At 40.9% G+C, this 22,788-nt stretch overlaps 1 protein-coding gene, 1 long non-coding RNA gene and 1 pseudogene across 5 annotated transcripts in view; 1 reads left to right on the top strand and 2 right to left on the bottom strand.

Moving 5' to 3' along the window:
* The window catches only part of LOC133063601 (uncharacterized), a 21,536-nt gene extending 11,471 nt beyond the window's left edge, over nucleotides 1-10,065 (bottom strand). The window contains exon 1 of one of the 2 annotated variants that reach the window (XR_009694449.1): nucleotides 9,658-10,065. This is a non-coding gene — a long non-coding RNA (uncharacterized LOC133063601). Of the gene's footprint in view, nucleotides 1-9,189; nucleotides 9,278-9,657 lie in introns of those variants that run through there. The other variant, XR_009694450.1, reaches the window with a different exon arrangement.
* Nucleotides 9,273-22,590, top strand: TMEM219 (transmembrane protein 219). Of its 3 annotated transcripts, none has more exons than XM_061153181.1 (6): nucleotides 9,273-9,408; nucleotides 10,440-10,638; nucleotides 10,729-10,918; nucleotides 19,363-19,592; nucleotides 21,299-21,465; nucleotides 22,489-22,590. In XM_061153181.1, exons 2-5 carry the CDS (start codon nucleotides 10,474-10,476, stop codon nucleotides 21,431-21,433), a joined length of 720 nt encoding a protein of 239 aa, XP_061009164.1. In that variant the 5' UTR covers nucleotides 9,273-9,408; nucleotides 10,440-10,473; the 3' UTR covers nucleotides 21,434-21,465; nucleotides 22,489-22,590. The 3 variants fall into 3 exon arrangements, with proteins under 3 accessions (XP_061009164.1, XP_061009165.1, XP_061009163.1); XM_061153182.1 differs by having other exon boundaries at nucleotides 10,437-10,638; XM_061153180.1 differs by having other exon boundaries at nucleotides 9,292-9,408; nucleotides 10,186-10,638.
* Nucleotides 10,931-19,354, bottom strand: LOC133063600 (glutaredoxin-related protein 5, mitochondrial-like; annotated as a pseudogene).
* Nucleotides 22,591-22,788: the final 198 nt, after the last annotated feature.

Below are 22,788 nucleotides of genomic sequence, written 5' to 3'. Positions count from 1 at the left end.
TTCCCTTTTCTCTACATCCTCTCCAGCATTTATTGTTTGTAGACTTTTTGATGATGGCCATTCTGACCAGTGTGAGGTGATATCTCATTGTAGTTTTGATTTGCATTTCTCTAATAATGAGCAATGTTGACCATCTTTTCATGTTAGCCACCTATATGTCTTCTTTGGAGAAATGCCTGTTTAGGTATTTTTCCCACTTTTTGACTGGGTTGTTTATTGTTCTGGTATTGAGTTGTATGAGCTGCTTGTATATTTTGGAAATTAATCCTTTGTCAGTTGTTTCATTTGCTATTATTTTCTCCCATTCTGAGGGTTATCTTTTCACCTTGGTTTTAGTTTCCTTTGCTGTGCAAAAGCTTTTAAGTTTAATCAGGTCCCACTTGTTAACTTTTGTTTTTATTTCCATTACTCTAAGAGATGGGTCATAGAGGATCTTGCTTTATGTCATCAAGTGTTCTGCCTATGTTTTCCTCTAAGAGTTTTATAGTTTCTGGTCTTACATTTAAATGCAAACCTGTAGATTGCATTTAGGTCTTTAATCCATTTATTTTTGTGTGTGGTATTAGGAAGTGTTCTAATTTCATTCTTTTTTTTTTTTTTTACATATCTTTAGCTCTTTTTTATTTTTTTTCATTTATTTTTATTAGTTGGAGGCTAATTACTTTACAATATTATAGTGGTTTTTGCCATATATTGACATGAATCAGCCATAGATTTACATGTGTTCCCCATCCCGATCCCCCCTCCCAATTTCATTCTTTTACATGTAGCTGTCCAGCTTTCCCAGCACTGCTTATTGAAGAGGCTGTCTTTGCCCCATTGTATAGTCTTGCCTCCTTTGTCAAAAATAAAGTACCCATAGGTGCATGGGCTTATTTCTGGGCTATCTTGTTCCATTGGTCTGTATTTCTGTTTTTGTGCCAGTGCCATACTGTCTTGACGACTGTAGCTTTGTAGGATAATCTGAAGTCAGGAAGGTTGATTCCTCCAGCTCTGTTCTTCTTTCTCAAGACTGCTTTGGCTATTCGGGGTCTTCCGTGTTTCCACATGGACCACAGCCTTGTCTAACTCAGCGAAACTATGAGCCATGCCGTTTAGGGCCACCCAAGACAGTTGGGTCATGGTGGAGAGTTCTGACAAAATGTGGTCCACTGGAGAAGGGAATGGCAAACCACTTCAGTATTCTTGCCTTGAAAACCCCATGAATAGTATGAAAGGGCAAAAAGATAGGACAGGGAAGCCTGGCATGCTGCAGTCCATGGGGTTGTAAAGAGTCGGACACTACTGAGTGACTGAACTGACTGACTGTGTTTCCATATGAATTTTGAAATTTTTTTGTTCTAGTTTTGTGAAAAATGCCATTGGTAATTTGATAGGGATTGCATTGAACCTGTAGATTGCATTAGTAGTATAGTCATTTTCACAATATTGATTCTTCCTACCCAGGAACATGGAATAACTCTCCATCTGTTTATGTTGTCTTTGATTTCTTTCATCAGTGTCTTATAATTTTCTGTTCTTTTGTCCCCTTAAGTTTATTCCTAGATACTTTATTCTTTTTGTTGCAATGGTGAATGGGATTGATCCCTCATTTTCTCTTTATGATTTTTCATTGTTAGAATATAGGAATGCAAGTGATTTCTGTGTATTGATTTTGTATCCTGTGACTTTGCTAAATTCACTGATTAGCTCTAGTAATTTTCTGATAGTATCTTTAGGGTTTTCTATCTATAGTATCATGTCATCTGCAAACAGTGAGAGCTTTACTTCTTTTCTGATCTGGATTCTTTTTATTTCCTTTTCTTCTCTGATTGCTATAGGTAGGACTTCCAAAACTATGTTGAATAATAGTGGTGAAAGTGGACACCATTGTCTTGTTCCTAGTCTTAGGGGGAATGCTTTCAGTTTTTAACCATTGAAAGTAATGTTTGCTGTGGACTTATCATATATGGCCTTTACTATGTTGAGGTAGTTCTTTCTATGCCCATTTTTTGAAGGATTTTAATCATAAATGGGTGCTGAATTTTGTCAAAGGCTTTTTCTGCATCTATTGAGATTATCATATGGTTTTTATCTTTCAATTTGTTAGGATGGTGTATCACATTGATTGATTTGCGTATATTGAAGAATCCTTGCATCCCTAGAATAAACCCAACTTGATCATGGTGTATGAGCTTTTTAATGTGTTGTTGAATTCTGTTTGCTAAAATTTTGTTGAGGGTTTTTGCATCTATGTTCATTAGTGATATTGGCCTGCAGTTTTCTTTTTTTATGTGTTGTCTTTGTCTGGTTTTGGTATCAGGGTGATAGTTGCCTTGTAGAATGAGTTTGGAAGTGTTCCTTCCTCTGCACTTTTTTGAGAGAGTTTTAGAAGGATAGTCATCAGCTCTTCTCTAAATGTTTGATAGAGTTCACCTGTGAAGCCATCTGGTCCTAGGCTTTTGTTTTTTTGGGAGATTTTTTTATCACAGCTTTGATTTCAGTGTTTCTAATTGGGTTGTTCATAATTTCTATTTCTTTCTGGTTCAGTCTTGGAAGATTGAACTTTTCTAAGAATCTGTCCATTTCTTCCAGGTTACCATTTTATTGCCATATAGTTGTTCATAATAGTCTCTTATAATCCTTTGTATTTCTGCATTGTCTGTTGTAACCTCGCCTTTTTCATTTCTAATTTTGTTGATTCGATTCTTCTCTGTTTTTCTTGATGAGTCTGGCTAAAGGTTTGTCAATTTTTTTCATCTTCTCAAAGAACCAGCTTTTAGTTTTATTAATCTTTACTATTGTTTCTTTCATTTCTTTTTATTTCTGCTCTGATCCTTATGACTTCTTTCCTTCTGCTAATTTTGGGGGGTTTTTGTTCTTCTTTTTCCAGTTGTTTTAGGTGTAAAGCTAGGTTGTCTATTTGATGTTTTTCTTATTTTTTTTTCTTGTTTCTTGAGGTAGGATTGTATTGCTATAAACTTTCCTCATAGAAATGCTTTTGCTGCATCCCATAGGTTTTGAGGTGTTGTGTTTTCATTGTCATTTGTTTCTAGGAATTTTTTTATTTCCCTTTTGATTTCTTCAGTAGCCTGTTTGTTATTTAGAAATGTATTGTTTAATCTCCATTTGTTTGTGTTTTTTATAGTAATTGATATCTAGTCTCACAGCATTGTGGTCAGAAAAGATGCTTGATATGATTTCAATTTTCTTAAATTTACTGAGGTTTGTTTTGTGACCCATGAAGTGGTCTATCCTGGAAAATGTTCCTTGTGCGCTTGAGAAGGTGTATTCTTCTGCATTTGGATGGAATGTCCTGAAGATATCAATGAGATTCACCTCATCTAATGTATCATTTAAGACTTGTGTTTCCTTATTAATTTTCTGTTTTGATAATCTGTCCATTGGTGTAAGTCAGGTGTTAAAGTCTCCTACTATACTGTCAAAATTGATGGAGAAATCAAAAGCTTTTCAGACAAGCAAAAGTAAAGAGAATTCAGTACCACCAAACCAGCTTTACAACAAATGTTAAAGGGACTTATATAGTCAGGAAATACAGAGAAGAAAAAGATCTACAAAAACAAACCCCAAACAATTAAGAAAATGGCAATAGGAACATATTTATCAATAATTACTTTAAATGTAAATGGATTAAATGCTTCAACCAAAAGACGACACAGACTGGCTGAATGGATACAAAACAAGATGCATATACATGCTGTCTACAAGAAACCCATTTCAGATCTAAAGACACATATAGACTCAAAGTGAGAGGATGGAAAAATACATTCCATGCAAATGGAAAGCAAAAGAAAGCTGGAGTAGCAATCCTCATATCAGACAAAGTAGACCTTAAAATAAAGAATATTATGAGAGATAAGGAAGGACAGTACATAATGATCAAGGGATCAATCCAAGAGGAAGACATAACAATTGTTAAGTATCTGTGCACCCAACAAAGGAGCACCTCAATACATAAGACAAATACTAAAAAAAAAAAAAAACCTAACAGACATAAAAGGAGAAATTGACAATCTCTTGACTATTAATATATATTGCACTTATTGTCTCCTACTTCTCACTTGTATGGGTTTTTTTAATCATTTAGAAACTTTTAAAAAGTGCATCAATTTTTTCATTTATGGTTTCTATACATATATGTGTCTTTCTTTAGAAAGTATGTCTTATCCCAGGCAGGCTTATAAACATATTTTCCTTTTCTCCCCAATATTTTTATCACATGTGTATGTATTACATGTAGCTACTGATATCTGGAGACCATTAGCAAGTTTCCTAACATTGCTAACCTTTTGTTTTCTCATTTGTAAAGTAGGGATAATACCAGTTTTATTTTGATATTGACATGGTTGAACAAGGGAACATTTAAAGGCCATCAAATGCTTGACCCATTTAGAAGTTATTCAGTAGTGGGTAGCTATTGTTACTATGTTATGTGATTATCACGGTATTTAACATCTTATCATAATTTTTTTGTGTATCTGCCTCTTTCACTAAAACTTTTCATTGATAGGAAATATGGTTTCCCTCATTGTGGCTTCTACCCAGCAAGTTCCTTGGTGGCCTAGTGGTTAGGATTTGGCATTTTCACTGGGGATGCCCAGGTTGGGGAGACATCCCAGATGCCTCAGAGCACAGCCAAAAATATTGCTTCTACCCAAGTGCCTGGCAGTTAGCAATATTGAATGAATGAATTGGTTGATGGAATGGATGAAACCACATCATAAAGTGGGAAAGCAATAATCTTATCAAGCAGTTCTGATACAAAACTAAACACAAAAGTGAGGATTAACTAGTTATAGAAGGAACATTATTAAGTACTAATATCTAGGGGTTCTTATCTAAGGGTAAGCTCCAAGAGGATTGAAGTTCCACTAATTTAAACTGCATGTGGATGTTTACATGAACGTGCATTTTCCCAAGGAGAGGGTCCAGAAGCAGGTTGTAGTTTCAGGAGGCCCAGGATCTTGAATCCTTTGTTCACCATTGTATTCTTAGCTCACAGATTAGAGCCTTCTGCTCATGATATTTATTGAATGAATACCTGGCTGACTGAATGAAAAGCTTTCATCAAATTTTCAAAAGGGTCTTTAGTTTCCCCAAGTTTTAAGACTCAATTTGGAAGGAAAAGAAAAAAAACAGCTCTCTGAGAGAGGCTTTATCTGAGTCAGAGCTCTGAGAGGAATTTATCACCGTGGAGTGATTGAAGAATCTCTCTTTAGATTCCTTTCAAGGGACTGGTTGATCCCCTTCTCCATCAGCTTCCTGATCCTCATATGATAGGCTGTAGACAAGCCTGAATCATAAACCAGCTTCTGTCACCTACTGTCTGGTGGTCCAGGGGTTAAGAGTTCGCACTTTCAGTGCAAGGGGCAGGGGTTTGATCCCTGGTCAGGGAACTAAGATTCCACTTGCCATATGATATGGCCAAAAATAAATAAATAAACCAATTAATTAATTAATTAAACATGTCTAGAGCCAGGTTTCCACAGTAATATTCTTTGAGGGCCTGATGAGTGGATTAAGTCAGAATATTGGTGTAATGCTGAAGCATTACAGTTCACAACCAATTTTGTGTCTTCATTTGCTCCCCTCCAACTTTTAAGACATTTGTTCACATCCATTTACCCTCATTCGCAGACCTCAAGGAATTTTCTTGGTCTAACCAGTTTGCCTCTATTGGTCCATAGGATTTGCTTGGTTTGGCAAGTAAATATCAATTATGGTCATTTCCGGAAACTTCTGTCCAAATATGCCTAATCATTCTGAGGCACAAGAATAATGGGGGGGGGGAGAAAAAAAATAATGGGGGGAAATTGTTTGTTGACTTTCTATTGTATACCAGCACTACTGGGCGCTTTCATGTCATCTTACCCTACAAATTAGACTTGTCATTAAGTCAAAGCATTAACAAAATTTTTGCTATGTGGATATTAGTTTTGGACCTGAACCATAGCAGGCGTTTAAAAAAATGATTGTTGACAGAATAAACTTTCTTCTACATTTTAACCTAAATTTCACAAACATTCAAGCCTGGGTAGACATGCTCCCAGCCATAAAATGAGACTGAAAACCAGTGAGTTTTTGGGGAAACTGGACTGTATGGAGCTGTTTTTAGTAAATTCATCAATAAATATTTACTGAGCAAATAATATGTGCTCAAACTATGAAAAGACCTGGGGCTTGTGAGAACATGGTACTCCAGGAGCTGAGGTGCAGGTAGGGAGACCAGATCAAGACTCGGGGAAGTTTACCTAGTTGGCCCACACTGGCCTGGACGTGACTGTAAGTGAATGCGCAGAGACCTTTGTAGGTTTTCAGGAGAGCTCTCTTGGCAGGACTGAGAAAGGATTTAGTGGGAAAGAACTGGATTCAGTGTCGGGACATGTGGGCTCTAGTTCTGGCTGAGGCTCAACTGGCTGAAAGACTTGGGGTAAGTAAGTCCCTTAACTTCTCCAGACATCAATTTTAGCCCCTTTAGAAAATAAAGGAGGGTGGTGGTATTGTTGAATTGTTCAGTTATTAAAGTGTTAGTTGTTCAGTCACATCCAACTCTTTGGTGACCCCGTGGATGTAGCCTGCCAGGCTTCTCTGTCCATGGAATTTTTCAGGCAATACTGGAGTGGGTAGCCATTCCTTTCTGCAAGTGATCTTCCTGACCCAGGGATTGAACCCGGGTCTCCATTATTACATGAAGATTCTTTACCATCTGAGCCACCAGGGAAGCCCATTGTTCAGTTATTAAGTGCCTTCCAATTCCTAGAATCTAAAATTTTGACAGCCATACTTATTTTTTCCTTTGAGAAGAAAATACTTCCTATACTTGGAATTGCAACAATCAATGGCATTTAAAAAACACCCACTAATACCCTAGGAGACTAGGCCATAAATCCTCCCCAGGTTTCTTAATCATTATTTTTAATCATGGCAAAATGCACATCATTTACTGTCTTAATCATTTTTAATTATATAGTTCAGTAGTGTTAAGTACATTTACCTTGTTGTGTAACCATCACCACCGTCTGTCTCCAGAACACTTTTTATCTTGGAATGCTCAAACTCTGAACCCATTAAACAGTAACTCTCAATTCTCCTCTCTCCTGCCTCTTTATTTTCTGTCTCTATGAATTTGACTACTTATTGTATTGAATATCTTATATAAGAGGAATCATACAATATTTGTCTTTTTGTGACTCACTTATTTCACTTAGCATAATGTCCTCAAAGTTCATCCATGTTGTAGCATGTGTCAGAATGCCCTTTTTAGAGGCCGAATAATATTCTATTGTATGCATACCATTTGTTTTTTATCCATCCGTCGATGGACACACTGAGTTGCTTCCACCTCTTATCTCTTTTGAGTAACGCTGCTATGAACATGGTACTTCTATATCTTTTTGAGACCTTACTTTCAGTTTTGGGAGGTATATGCCCAAAAGTGGAATTGCTTGATAATATGGTAATTCTATTTAAAAATTTTGAAAGATACACTGGTCTGTTTTCCATAGTAGCTGTACCATTTTACATCCTCACCCACAATGCATAAGGGTTCCACTTTCTTCAGCCTTGTCAACCTTGGTTATTTTCTTTTCTTTTTTTAAGTGGCCATCCTGATAGCTATGAAGTGGTATCTAATTGTGATTTTGATTTGCATTTCCCTAGTACTTAGTGATATTAAGCATCTTCTCATGTGTTGTCATTTACATATCTTCTTTGGAGAAATAGCTATTTAAGTCACTTTTTAAATCAAGTTGGTTTTGCTATTGTTGAGTTGTAGGAATTCTTTATATACTCTAGATAGTAACTCCTTGGCAGATTCATGATTTGCAAATATTTCCTCCCATTCCATGGATTGCCTTTTCACTCTGTTGATTGTGCCTTTTGATGCACAGAAGTTTTAAACTTTGATGTAGTCTAATTTACCTGTTCTTTTCTTTTGTTGTCTGTGCTTTTAGTGTCATATTGAAGAAATCATTGCCAAATATAGTATCATGAAGTTTTCTCCTTATGTTTTCTTCAACATTTGTACAGTTTCATCTTTTACGTTTACTTCTTTCATGCATTTTGAATTAACTTTTGCATAGGGTGTGTGAAGTATGAGTTTAATTTCCTTCTTTTGCATGAGGATATCCAGTTTTCCAAAACCATTTGTTGGAAAGACAGGCTTTTCTCCACTGAATGGTCTTGGCACCTTGTTGAACATCACTTGACTATATATATGAGGGACTTCCCTGGTGGCTCAGTGTAAAGAATCCACCTGCCAATGCAGGAGATGAGGGTTGGATCCGAGTCGGGGGAGGGAGATCCCGTGGAGAAGAAAATGGCAACCCACTCCAATACTGGTTGCCTGGGAAATCCCATGGACAAAAAGAACCTGGCAGGCTACAGTCCATGGGGTTGCAAAAGAGTCGGACAGGGCTTAAGGACTAAACAACATATACGAGAGGATTTTGAGCTATCAACTTTGGGGGGGGGGGGGGACAGAAAGGATATGGTCTCTGCTTTAAGGAAGCCTCAGCAGAGTTGAATACTCAGATTCTGTTTGATACAGCATTTGTCCACTGCTGGTTGTGTGCACAGTGGGTGCACGTTTTCCCACACTTTATCTCTTAATCTTCCCATTCAAACAGTGGGACAGGTAAAATAATCCCCTTTAACGGAGAAGTAAACTCAGTCCCCAGAAAGCACGGTTATGTTTTATGTAGGGGCAGGGACAGAGTCAGGATTTGAACCCAAAGTTATTGGTTCCATGTGTCCCGTCGGGTTAAGATGGACCTCCTGTTCTCATCTCTAAAATGCAAGAAGTGAAATCAGATGGTCTCTATTGAGCAGCCTTACAGCTGTAAGATCCGATGCATGAAGGGGTCACTAAAAGCCACGGACCAAGTTGCACGGAGGTTGCAGACGTTAGACACCACTAAATTGCAGAAAAAAGCCTATACTCCCAACGCCGGCCCGGAAGACCACAGTCCTGGGACCGGAGCCCCGCCCCCGGGCGGACCCCAAGTCTTTACCCGGAACTAGGGCGCGGCTGGGCTGTGCTATTGGCACGGGTGGCAGACGAGCAAAAGAAAATTGCCTGCGACGAGATTCTCGTTGAAATGCCCCATGACCCCCCCACCCCGGGTGGAGAGATTACTATTTCATAATGCCTCTAGGATTACCTCCGATGCCTCTCTCCCTTTTACTCACCTCCCGTGGCGTTCTTTCTTTCCCTTTGCCCCTGCACTGGAAGTCCTTTTGGTACGCCCCCACCCCGACCGGGAGGGGCCAGGCGCCCTCGCAGGAGCATTGCGCATGCGAATCCCGCCGAGGCCGGGTGGGGCGGCTGGGTGGGAGCACGGACCCCGCCCCTTCGCGACTCCACGCGTGACGTCGCGGGGGGCGCCGGCCTCCGCCCGGCTGCGAGCGGTGAGAGCGCGCGGCGGGCAGACCCGACGCTGCTAGAGCGGGAAGGGATGAGGGTGTTGAGTTTCTGCAGTAGGGGCTTGGCGGGGGAGGGGAGGCCTAGGGGCACCACCAGCCGCCGACCTCTGGCTCTGCCCTCCCCCTTCCTGCCTTTTCCGTCCTTCCAGATGTGCCAGGGCCGGGGCTGAACCTTGGTGACACCTGCATTTCCCTGGAACCCTCCTTCCCCCCCAGCCCATCTGTTTATCTCACCTTCCAGATGTTCCTTTTCATCAGGCTGTCGCTTCTTGCCAGGGAAAGAGCATTCCACTTGGAAGAGGAGCCGGGTTTCAGACTTTGGCCCTTCGACTGCATTGTTAAAGTGCCCGAACCTCAGTTGTCCCCGTAGTTATTTTTGCCTTGTCCCACCTGGTTTTGAAGATCCATATGACCCAGAGAAATAGAAAGGAAATGAACATTTGTTCAGTTCTTGCAAGGCCAGGTACTAGGGCAACTTTTATCTGCCCCATTTAGTCCTCACTACTTGATGTTCCTAGAACTCCCATTTCACAGATTTCCATTTCGCTCACACAGGTTCGCTGATTTGTCTCCTTGAGCCAGTGAGTGGCAGAGGAGGATTTCAGTTGAGTTTAGCTCCAAAGTGAAGTTTTTTTCGTCTTACTTGTCTTACTTGTCTGGACTCTCACTTGGAACCCTGGCCAAACCGTAGCCCCGGAACAGCTGCTTCCTGAATTTCTCCCCTGGAGAATTCTCCTTTTTGAGTTCCTTTTTCCTGCACAGCATACTCTGCTCTGCTTCCGCCTTGATTACTTCAGAAATGAAATTCAGCAAACATTTATTGAGTGGTGCATGGAGATGAACACTCGGAGTGAAGAGCCTCGGATTCCTGTCCTGGCTCTGCCACGCTGACTGGCTGTGTGGCCTTGAACAAGTCCCTTGTCTTCCTGATGCTTTAACTTCCCTTTGAATGAAATGGGTAAGTGCCTTCTTACTGGCAGGCTCTTGTCCAGTTCTCCCTTCCTGTCCTCCAGCAGGCTCTTCCCGGAGGCTCAGACCCCTCTGCTCCCCATGGGCAGCTGCCAGGCAGGGCACTACCTGCATCTCTGCCTGGCCCACAACCCACCTCTGGTCTGTGCCACTTTGATCCTGCTTCTTCTTGGCCTTTCTGGCCTGGGTCTTGGTGGCTTCCTCCTCACTCACAGAACTGACCTGCGCAGCCCTGACATCCCCCAGGTGAGTACTCACTCTCCTGCTCATCCATCCCCTGCAGGCTGTTTTTTGCTGCTAATCTCTCACCTCTTCTCACCTTCTTTTTCTACACAGGACTGGGTCTCCTTCTTGAGATCTTTTGGCCAGCTGACCCTGTGCCCCGTGAATGGGACAGTCACAGGGAAGGGGCGTGGGTCTCATGTCGTGGGCTTACTGACCACCTTGAACTTTGGAGATGGTCCAGACAGGAACAAGACCCAGACATTCCAAGCCCAGGTCCAGGGTAGTCGGATGGGATTGAAAGGTGAGACCAAGGGGGAATTGTGGGGTTGGATATCAGAACACTCAGGGATGGGGCCCTGCCTCTGACCTCACCATCCTGGTGACCTTGGCCACATCTCTGGGTCTTAATCACTTTTTCTATAATAGGACTAGACATTTTCAGTGAACACAATGCCCACTGTGTAGATTCTCGATAAATGTTTTCTCTGTCCCCTTCCAGCTTTGAGGTTCTTTGATTCTATCCTTGGAGGTGTGGTGAGATGGACAAGATTTAACCTAAAGTTCTTTTTCAGTCCTCTTCACCCCTTGGGGCTTCTGTTAGAGGCACCTTCGTTTTTCCTCAGGGATATCAGAGAAGCACGTTCTATTTATTTAACCTGGTGTCTTTAGTGCCTGATACAGCTCTGTGTGCTGTGAAGTATACAGAAAAATTAGACCTCTTCCATTCTCAAATTGCTTAAGTCTTCTGGGAAAATGACGGGTGAGAGTGAGTTGGGAGTGCCATTAATTCCTGGGTGAGATTTGGCCTCAAGTTCCTTATCTAAAGACTAGAAATGAAGAAGGAGGAGAGAAAAGTGGAATTCTTAGACTTCTTTGGTCCTTTCCAATGCTATCATTCTAAGATTCTCCATGGAATCAATATGTATATGTGTAGGGAGGCACACATATATATATATTGCCAGATGAGAGTAGGTCTTTATATTGTTAGGTGTACATGTGTGTGATCAGAGAGCAAGAGTAAAGGAATGTATATGATATATACAGACTTGGAACATTTTTTTCCTGTTATTTTTACGTAAAATATATATATATATAAAATTCACATACCATAAAATACACCTATTTAAAATGTACAAGTAAATGGCTTTTTTTATATTAAAAAAAAATGTGCAGCTGTCACCACTGTTTATTCTAAAACATTTTCATTACCTGATGAAGAAATCTTGTCCCCATTAGCATGCACTTCCCTTTTTCTCCTAACCTTCCAGCCCTAGGCAACCAGTAATACTTTCTATCCGCAGATATGCCTTTTCTGGACATTTCATATAGTATGTTGTCTTTTGTGATTGGCTTCTTTTACTTAGCATAATGTTTTCAAGGTTCATCCATATTTTATGTTATGTTAGTACTTCATTTCTTTTTATTGCTGAAAGGCATTCAGTATATGCATATTCCACATTTTATTTTTCCATTCATCAGTTGATTGACATTTGAATTGTTTCCATTTCTTACCTGTTACAAATGATGCTGCTGTGAACACTAATGTACAAGTTATTGCATTATTCTGTGTTTTCATTTCTTTTGAGTATATACCTAGAAGTGGAGTTTCTGGGTCATATAGTAACAGTATGTTCAAAGAACTGCTAGACTGTTTTCCAAAATGACTGTACCATTTTATATTCCTTCCAGCAGTGTATAAGAGTTCTAATTTCTTCACATTCTCACCAACACTGGTTATTGCCTGCTTTTTGACTATAGCCATCCTAGTCAGTGTGAAGTGATACCTAATTATGGTTCTGATTTGCGTTTTCTTTTTTTATTGAAGTACAGTTGATTTACAGTATTGTGTTAATTTCTGCTGTACATCAAAGTGATTCAGTTATACATATATATATTCTTTTTCATATTCTTTTCCATTATGGTTTATCACAGAATATTGCATATAGGGTCCTGTGCTGTACAGTAGAACCCTGCTGTTTATACATCCTATATATAATAGTTTGCGTTGGCTAACCCCAGACTCTCAACCCTTCCCTCCCCCGCTCCCCCTTTCCCTTGGCTAACGCAAGTCTGTTTTCTATGTTTGTGAGTCTGTTTTTGTTTCGTAGCTATGTTCATTTGTGTTGTATTTTAGATTCTGCATATAAATGCTATCATATGGAATGTGTCTCTCTCTTTCTGACTTAACTTCACTTGGTGTGATAATCTCTAGGTCCATCCATGTTGCTGCAAATGGCATTATTTCATTCTTTTTTATGGCTGAGTAGTAAGTATTTAGGTTGTTTCCAGGTCTTGGCTGTTGTGGGGTGCATGTGTCTTCTTGAATTATAGTTTTGTCTGGATATATGCCCAGGAGTGGGATTGCTGGATCATATGGCAACTCTATTTTTAATTTTTTAAGGACCTTTCAGACTGTTTTCTGTAGTGGCTGCACTAGTTTACATTCCTACCAACAGTATAAGAGGGTTCCCTTTTCTCCACCCCTCTGCCAGGATTTGTTATTTTTAGACTTTTTTTTTTTAGACTTTCTGATGATGGTCATTCTGACCAGTGTGAAGTGGTACCTCACTGTAGTTTTGATTTGCATTTTTAAAATAATTAGTGATGATGAATATCTTTTCGTGTGCCTATTGGCCATATCTGTCTTCACTGGAGAAATGGCTCTTTAGTTCTTCTGCCCATTTTTTTATTGTGTTGGGTTTTTTTGTTTGTTTGAGTTGTATGAGCTGTTTGTATGTTTCGGAAATTAAGCCCTTATCAGTTGCATCATTTGATTTGCATTTTCTTGATGACTGATGATATTGAATATTTTTTTCATATGCTTATTGGTCATTTGTGTATCTTCTTCAGAGAAATGTATATTCAGAGTCTTTGTTCATTTTAAAAATTGGAAAACTTTTAATTATTGAGTTGTAGGAGTCTCTTTTTTTTCTAGATACAGGCTTCTTATCTGATTTATGATTTGCAAGTTTTCTCTCCCATCTTTGTGTTATCTTTTCACCTTGTTAATGGTGTGCTTGGAAGCATGAAAGTTTTCATTTAGATGAGGTCCAGTTTCTATTTTTGTTGTTGTTACTGCTTGTGATTTTAGCATTATATCTGACAAGACTTTGCCTAACCCATGGTCACTAAGTATAGGTTACTACTATTATTTTCTTGAAAGAATTTTGTATTTTTAGCTCTTACATTTAGATCTGTGATCAATTTTGAGTTAATTTTTTTGTGTATGGTGTGAGGATAGGGTCCAACTTTATTCATTTGCAGGTACTGTTCAGTTGACCTGGCACATTTTGTTGAGAAGACTATTCTTTCCTCATTGAATAACCTTGGCACTCTTACTGAAAGCAATTGACCATAGACATATGGATTTATTTCTGGATTCTCAGTTCTATTCCATTGATCTGTGTCTCTATTTATGCTAGTACCACACTGTTTGGATCACTGTGGCTTTGTTGTAAGTTTTAAAATCAGAAAATGTGAATTCTCATCTATGGCTGTACCACCCTGACTCAGAAGCTAAGCAGGGTTGAGCCTGGTTAGTACTTGGATGGGAGAAAATGCGAACTCTCCAGCTTTGTTCTTTTTTTTTTTAAAAGATTGTTTTGGCTATTCCAGATCCCTTGAATTTTCATATTATTTTTAGGATCAGCTTGTCAGTTTCTGCTTCTGCATGGTTAGAAACAAAGTTGTAACATTAAAGATTGTTTTGGACCAAGTGAAAAGTAATCACATATGATTGCATCATCTAAGCAGTAATTATTTGACACCTACTATGTACCAAGCATGGGGAATACAGCAGTCTGTAAGATATGGATCCTCACCTCAAATCACTCACAATCTAGCAAGGATACAGATGTTAACAGAAGTAAATACCTCTCAGCATGTGCAGTAAAACACAGGCTACAGCGAGAGTACTCATAAGCCTGTCAAGCAGGGATGGTGAAGACAGGCCTTTCCAAGGATACAGGTAGGGATTGAACTGAGGCTTGAGGGAGGCTTAAGAATGTGCCCTTTCAACCAGTGCGTGCACGTGTGCACGATTGCTGTTGTGTCCAGTTCTTTGTGACACTGTAGACTGTAGTCCACCAGGCTCCTCTGTCCATGGGATTCTCCAGGCAAGAATATTGAAGTGGCTTGCCATTTCCTCCTCCAGGGGATCTTCCTGACTAGGGATTGAACCTGTGTCTCTTGCGCCTCCTGCATTGGCAGGCAGATTCTTTACTGCTGAGCCAGCTGAGAAGCCCCATTCCAGCCAGAGGGAAGAGCATATGCAAAAGCAGGCAGACGGGGATTACATGGCACATATAAGAACTTCCGGGGGTTCAGTTTGTTGCAGGGAAAGGAGTATTGATGAGTGGCAGGAGATGGATCTGAAGCAGCAGGCAGAATTTCATGAAGAGTCCCTTTTGCCAAGCCAAGGTAGTTGGACTTGTAACTAGTATATTTGGCTTACTCAATGAGTTTAATCAGAAAGATAGTAGAATTTTGTTCTTTTGTTCTTTTTAAAAGATCATACTCTATTGGCTGACTGCCTGGAAGGAATGGGTCAAGGTGCACGAAGACCAGTTAAGAGGTGATTGTGATAAAAAGATGATAAGAACTTCCCTGGTGAACCAATGGTTCAGACTGTGCACTTCTAATGCAGGGGCATGGGTTCCTTCCCTGGTCAGGGAACTAAGATTCCACTTGCAGCGCAGTGCAGCCCCCCAAAAAAAGATGATAAGAAAAATTGAGTTAAGATGGTGGTGTGAAAGAGGGGAACTGATTTGAGAGAGTTGATAGAAGTGTGAGATGGATAGGATTTGGTGAGAGATTTGATTTAGGGAACATAGAAGAATGGGGAATTCTCTTATAGAATTTCACAAATATGTTTCTCAGTTGCAATTATGATATATATACTGGTTTATATTTTTTTTTCACTTTATGACATTATGTTTTCTAAATTACTGAATGGCCAGAACATTATTATTTTAATGGATATAAATTGATCTGTTAATTGGTTAGGCCAACCTTTGTTAATGCTTTCTATACTGATAAACATTTTTGTTTTCTACTTTTTGGTATTTTTCATGAAATTACAATAAACACTTGGTATAGTTTGCATTTTTCTTTTGAATCCTTTTCTTAGGATTAGTTTCTTTCTACAAGTGGTATTACTGAGTCAAAGTACGGACGTTTTTTTAAATACACAAATTCATTTTGTTGTGGAATCAGATTACATAGAAATGTACAGAGCAAATGTAAAACTCTTCCTTACCTCCCCTGCAGAGTCCACAGTTTGCTGGGCATCCTCTCAGTCCTTCTCTGTCTCCATTTAAAATTGCAGCAGAAACAACCAAATTGTCCTCTAAAAGTGTCACCAGTGAAGAGTGCCCATTTCTCCACATTTCAACAACTCTTATCATTATCACTCCTTTTAATTTTTACCAATTTAATGGTCCAAGGAATTACCTGATTTTTATTTTATATTTTTAGTGAAACAAGTAAAGTGTTTATTAGGCAAAAAGTACAGTATGTGTGGATAGATAAATGGGCAAACTCAGAGAGAGAGTCATACCCTTGTGGTAGTTTAAATCACTTGTGTGGGGCATTTCTTCTGGATTTCCTCTGGCCAGTCTTTTTTCTCCTGGCTTGGCAGTTTATTTTTTAAAAAACTAAAAACCCGGTTGTCTTATTTTCTTCCTTGTCCATCATTTTTCTTAATAGAACAAGTTACAAAAAACAGGGGAGGGGTGTTATATTATCTTTGCAGACTGACATATTTGCGGAGGACCCGTAACAATGATTCAAAAGCTCCTAGGTTTACTCCTGAATCAGGCAAAGCGCAAAGGACTACACAAGAAAGAATTTTGTTTACAACGTCGTAATATGACATTGATTATGACAGTGCAGTGGTTACGATTATGTTCACGATGGGATATTCCTTGCCCAAACACCACACAGGCTAAAATCACCAAGCTGCTTACAAACTGTAGGAAGCAGTGCAAGCTGTCATCTGAAGAGTGGGAACCTGAATGGGTAAGGCTTCTTTGGTGGTGAGACTCTGACACCAACGGCTCCTCGCCTGGGCCACCCTCCCTCATTTGAGTCCTGGTCTTTTGTTTTATCTAAACGGGCGGAACGGATCTCTAGCTTTTTCAGTTCTTCTACCAGGTCCCTGTTCTGGTGCATTGTCACAGCCCCACATGAACTCACTGTTGAGGTACACTTGCGGGATGATGGAGTAGTCTTTAATGCCTTGCCGGAGCTGGCGGTCATCCAGAATGTTGTAGGCCAGGTAGTCATGGACGCCGTGGAGCTACAGGATCTGCACCACGGCCTTGCTGAAGCCGCCCTGAGCTGCTCGGTGTCCCCTTGAGGAAGACCACCACCTTGTCCTTCTTCACCAATGTGTCCAGGTGTTCCCAAGAGCCGCTGCCGCCCAAGCATTCTGCCCCGCATGCCCAGGACCTGCAGGCTGCTGCCTGCACCACACCCGCCGTGGAGCAGAGCTGCTGCCGCCCGGCCCAGAGACCTGCTCATCCCCACACGCTGGCAGGAGCCCTTGGCCCCTGGCGACCTGGACTGGCCCCTGGCGACCTGGGCTAGCCACTGGCCAGTCATTTTGATTTGCCTGAGTCCGTATTTGGTAAATCACAGGATCCTCCCGTGTATGCTCGCGCATCTCTAAGCCAAGGTGGATTCCAGCGAAAAGGCCTATGGGTAGTTTAGCATCACTCCCTTTTTAACCTCCAAGGAGTTTTCTAGACAGGAAGGTTTCCTTGACTTAGAGAATGAGGAATATGTGGTCTCTTATCTGGGTAGGGCCTAGCCTCTCTTGATTGTCCTGCTATTAATATTTTGGATTCTCTGACCACAGGGAATGAACTCCCAATTGTTCACCCGGTGGGGATGGGCACATCTACCTCCTGCCTCAATCTGACATTGGAAACAGAGCCCTCAGGTTGAAAATTTTTTACCTTGAACCCCACCAGTCCCATTGTCTGCTAAAACAAAAATGGCAACATTCTCCATAGAATTTAAACAAGATTATGTTCAGAATCTTGTAAAATAATTCTTAAAATGTCATGATACAACCAAAATTATTCAACATATAAGGACCACAAAAATTGCAACTTGCATAGGAAAGAATGATCAATAGATGTCAAAATAGAATACCCATGACAGAATTGTCCGACAAAGATTTTAAGTCAGCCATTATAAAAACACTCAATCAAGAACACCCTTAAATGCTAAAAATAATCTGTAAAGAAATAGAGAACATAAAGATGTAAATGCAAATTTTAGAATTGAAAATCACAACAACCAAAACTAGAAACTCACTGGCTAGACTCAGTAGCAGACAGAAGGAAAAATCTGAACTTTGACTTTTGTTGTTGTTTAGTCACTAAGTTGTGTCCAACTCTTTTGTTTTTGTGACCCCATGGACTGTAGCCCACCAGGTTCCTCTGTCCCTGGAATTTTCCAGGCAAGAATACTGGAGTGGGTTGCCATTTGCTTCTACATGATTTTTAAAATGAATTAATTTATTTTTATTGAAGGATAATTGCTTACAGAATTTTGGTGTTTTCTGTCAAACCTCAACATGAATCAGCCATAGGTATACATATATCCCCTCCCTTTTGAAGCTCCCTCCCAGTCCTACCTGATTTTTAAAAATTAATTTCTTTGGCCACCTCCAGTCTTAGTTTGAGCATGAGGACTCTTAATAGTGGTGTGAGGGCTTAGTTGCTCTGCAGCATGTGGGATCTTAATTCCCTGACTGGGGATTGAACCCGCATCCCTTGCATTGGAAAGGCAGATTCTTAACCACTGAACCACCAGGGAAGTTCCAGGAATTACCTGATTGTTTTAATTTGCTTTCTCCTGATTGCTAGTGAAGTTGAGCAATTTTCTTACAGGTTTATTGGGCACTTTCATGTATTCGCTGAATTTCCTATTCATATCCTTTAGTTATTTTTCTTTCAAGATATTTATCTTATGATTTTTTTAAGATCTTTATACATTCTGGATAGTAAACACTTTTGCCAATTAAATATGCCATATGTATTTTCAATCATTCTGTTACTTTCTTCTTTTTTAAAAACTTACCTTTCATTGTATGGAAGCCTTTAATTCTTATGAAATTTATTGCTCTTGTCCTCAGGCTTTTAAGTTTTGTGTCTTTTTTTTGGAAGGCCTTTGTTTCCCACTTTAAAATGAGAAAATATTATTCTCTGTTTTCTTTTAATACTTACTTAGGTTTTTGTTTTGTTTTAGTTTATTTACAAAAGGTCTTTAATACATCTGGACTTTATAGTGTCAGGTAACAGTCTAACTTTTTTTCCAAATGGAAATTGTCCCAGGGCCATTGACTGAGTAGGCCATTCTTTTTCCACTAATTTGAAATGCGATGTGAACTTTTTAATGGATTTGGGTACCTAGTAGAAAACTGTTTTCTTCAGAAGAACGAACTAGTTTATACAAATTGATAGCAGCAGTGTGTATCTACCTCAGTTTTACTGCAGCCTTCTAAGAACTGGTATGACTGTTTTATTGATTGTGAGCTAACTTAAATTTTGTTTATGTTGGTACACAGTTATTTCCATTTCTCAGTGACATAAATGGTGGTATTAAAGGACTTTCTTGAATACAATCAACATCAAAATACCTGGTACTGTAGGAAGCCTACAGAAATGAGTAGATGTCTAAAGATGGACACCTCTCAGAATTTTCTTAACATCTCCTCCCCTGTGCCTCTCATAGGATCTTTTGCAGGAGAGCTGGTCCTCGTTACGGCCAGGGTGACCACAGAAAGGACCCCAGGAATCTGCCTTTATTTTAGTGCTGCTCCACAAATCCTGCCCTCCAGCCAGCCACCGATACCCTGCTCAGAGGAGGGAGCAGGAAATGCCACCCTGAGCCCTCGAATGGCTGAGGAGTGTGTCAGTGTCTGGAGCCACGAAGGTCTTGTGCTCACCAAGTTGCTCACCTCGGTAAGAGCCTCAGTTTTTCGGGCTTTCATAAACTGCCATGCTGACTGCTATGTCGTGAAGGCCCCTGGAGGTAGCTTTACCAAGGGGGAAAAGTGCAGGCTTTTAATCTTGCCGCAGAGGCTGTGTGACCTTGAGCGAGCATGTGGGCCTTTCAGAACCTTAGCTTCCTCATGTGTAAAATAGAAAACATGATACTATCTCCTAGTACTAACAAATAAGGATAAATGAGAATGAATGTAAAGTGCCTAGTACAATGCCTGGTACATAATAGATTGGATAAATGTTAGCTATTACTATTAACAATTGTCTTTAGATACAATAAAACATCTTCACCTCAAAGGAGTTCAGAAGCTGTAATAAAAGGCAGAATGGGCTAATTGCAATTGGAGAGATGTGAGCAAAGTGTTATTCAAACAGAGTTGAGGACCAATTAACTCTTAACTTGCACGTTTATGAGGAGTGCTTCACCGAGAAGGTGGCATTTAAAAAAGGGAATTGTTTACAGTAGTTTATAATGTACAAAGTGCTTTCAGGTTCATTATCTTATTTGATCTTAAAATAGCCTTTTGAGGTAGCTGTTATTATCCCATTTTACAGATGAGGAAACGGAGGGAGTGAATTGCCCCAGGCCACACAACTGGTTAAGTTGGCAGAGCCAGGATTGCTTCAGTGTCTGACTTCCAAGTGTGAGGCTCATTCTGCTCTGTCAGGGTGATCCTTGGAGAATGAAGAAGACTTGGGCGAGGAATGCCATAGAGGGGGTTCGGGAGAGAAGAGACACATTCCACGCAAAGGGATTAGCATGAGCACAGGCCTAGGGATTGAAAAGTGTTCAGTGTTCAGGGACACTGCACGATGAAGGCTTAGGAATGACTTAGGGCAAGAGGCAAAGAGATGCAGGGGCCAGGTCATGAGGCACCGTGATGCCTGGCTAAGATGCTAAGATATGATAACTGCAGGTCACAGGATTCCCTGGTGCTGGGTACACAAGATTGGCTCAGTGGAGGGGAGAGAGAGTTAATAGGCTGCTGCATACACTTCGCTCAGATTTGTAAAGACCTTGGTGAGGAACATGACCTGGGAGCTTGGAATCCAGGGATCTTGGTTTCCAGACCTGGCCCTGCTTGCACATTTCAAAACATAGACAGTAGTGAATTTTCCTGTCTCTTGGCATCATTACAGTGTTCAATTTAATGTTTGAGCAAGAAAGTAGACAAGTGTTAGATTGTATGAAAATAGAGGGCTTTCTTGGTGGCTCAGTGGTAAAGAATCCACGTGCCAATTCAGGAGACACAGGTTTGATCCGTGGTCTGGGAGGATGACACATGCCATGGAGTTGCTCAGCCCATGTGCCACAACTACTGAGCCCACGTGCTGCACCTGTTGAAGCCCTCATGCCCAAGAGCCCATGCTCTACAGCAAGAGAAGCCACCTCAAGGAAAAGCCCTCACGCCACAGCTAGAGTAGCCCCCACTCTCCACAACTAGAGAAAAGCCCACGCAGTCACACAGACCTAGCACAGCCAGAAATAAATAAAAATAACATTTTCCCTTTAGTTGTTCCCTGGATATGAAGAGCCTTTTCCCCCATGGAGGCACTGTCTATAGCCCTTGGGCTGGGGCTGTCTGAGATGTCTTCTTCCCCAGGGAAGATCCTCCACAGACCCTCTCCGTCATTCCTCCTTCCCTCCCCGTCCCCGCCCCTAGGAGGAGCTGACTCTGTGTGGCTCTCGGCTGCTGGTTTTGGGCTTCTTCCTGATCCTGTTCTGTGGCCTCTGCTGTCTCACTGCTGCGTGCTTCCATCCGCGCCGGGAGTCTCACTGGTCTAGAACCCGGCTCTGAGGGCTCTGGCCTAGTTCCCGTCTCGTTCTCAGGTAAGGTTCTTTGACTCAGTCCTGTAGGAATAGGGGATGAGGTGGGGGTGGCAGTTCTGAGACAGAGCCATTCCTAAACAATACGGTTTGGTTTTACCTATTTCTGTACTCTATACAGATGGAATCATACACATCCTTCTGTGACTGACTTCTTTCAGTTAATATTCTGACTTTAAGATTCATAGCTGTAGTTCATGTCCAAGCTTTTTGGCAACAGTGGTGAATTAAGAGGGTTGAAATTTGATGATGTGCCCTGGATATAAATCCTATTTGTCTTGCTTTTTCCATGAAATTCTGATGCCAGTTTTATGATGTAAATTTGGTGAAATTCATCTTGAGCTGCTCAAAAGGATTGATGATGCCCGTTTACTAGACACATACTATGTGCCCGAGTACTTCACGTGCACCTTCTCTTTTACATTAGCCATCATTGCATTTAGAAAAAGTTCTGCCAACAGGATCTTTGGAGGGACACTGCCTCCGAAGTGAGGGTGGGACATACTGGCTGGCTAGTTAGTGTGCTCCCTCATTAAGGTAAAAAAATTCTGTAAAAAATCTCATCTTTTCAGGTGAGTCTCGTATATAGCTTGAGAGTCATTTTATTGTGTACCCAGCTCTTAAACAGTTTTCAGCTTCAGCTGGCTGCTGTGCCCTAGGAAGCCCCTGTGGGAGAAGAGGAAACAGCCCAGGCCGAGGGAGGAGCGCTAACCAGAGGATCTGGGCCTTTACCATCAACTTTGCTTATCTTGCTTAGGGCTAGGCCTGACTACTGCAATCGCCTACTTGGGTTGGGAAAAGGTGAATGAAACCCTCTCAGCCTTTCTTAGATCTGAGCAGATTGTAAAAGGAAGGCTTTCTGGCTCCTGGCAGGTCCTGGGGTCCTGAGGCCATCTCACTTGGAATAAGTGCCTGTGCTTATCTCTAGTTGTCATTTCTTCTGCTCCTTCGTCAATTTCTGCAGCCATCCCAGAGCTTCCCCCAAGGGCCCTCTGACCTGCCCTGTTTTTTTTTCTTTCTTTCCAGGTGTGGATCAACTTCTTGGGCCTTGATTCTGAGTTGGAAGAGATGTTACAAAAAGTGGAGAGCTGGAATATGGGAGGAAATAAAAGGCTTTTTTGCTCAGTGTTTTCCGGGGTGTTGATTGCGGGTTGGATTGAGGTGGGAATTTTAGGGTAGGAAGGCTAGGGAGGTTTGGGGGATTTTTCCTTGTTGACTCATTAGGTTAGGGAACAGGTTTAAGGCATAGATTACTGCAGTTCTTGAGTGTGGTCCTGGAAATGGATTGACATAAATGCAATGTGACCTTGTGCAGGTCATGGTGCT

Source organism: Dama dama, chromosome 10, assembly GCF_033118175.1.
Source record: "Dama dama isolate Ldn47 chromosome 10, ASM3311817v1, whole genome shotgun sequence".
Lineage (NCBI taxonomy): Eukaryota > Metazoa > Chordata > Mammalia > Artiodactyla > Cervidae > Dama > Dama dama.
Note: the sequence above shows the minus strand (reverse complement) of the source record. Positions and strands in the feature narration are given on the sequence as shown.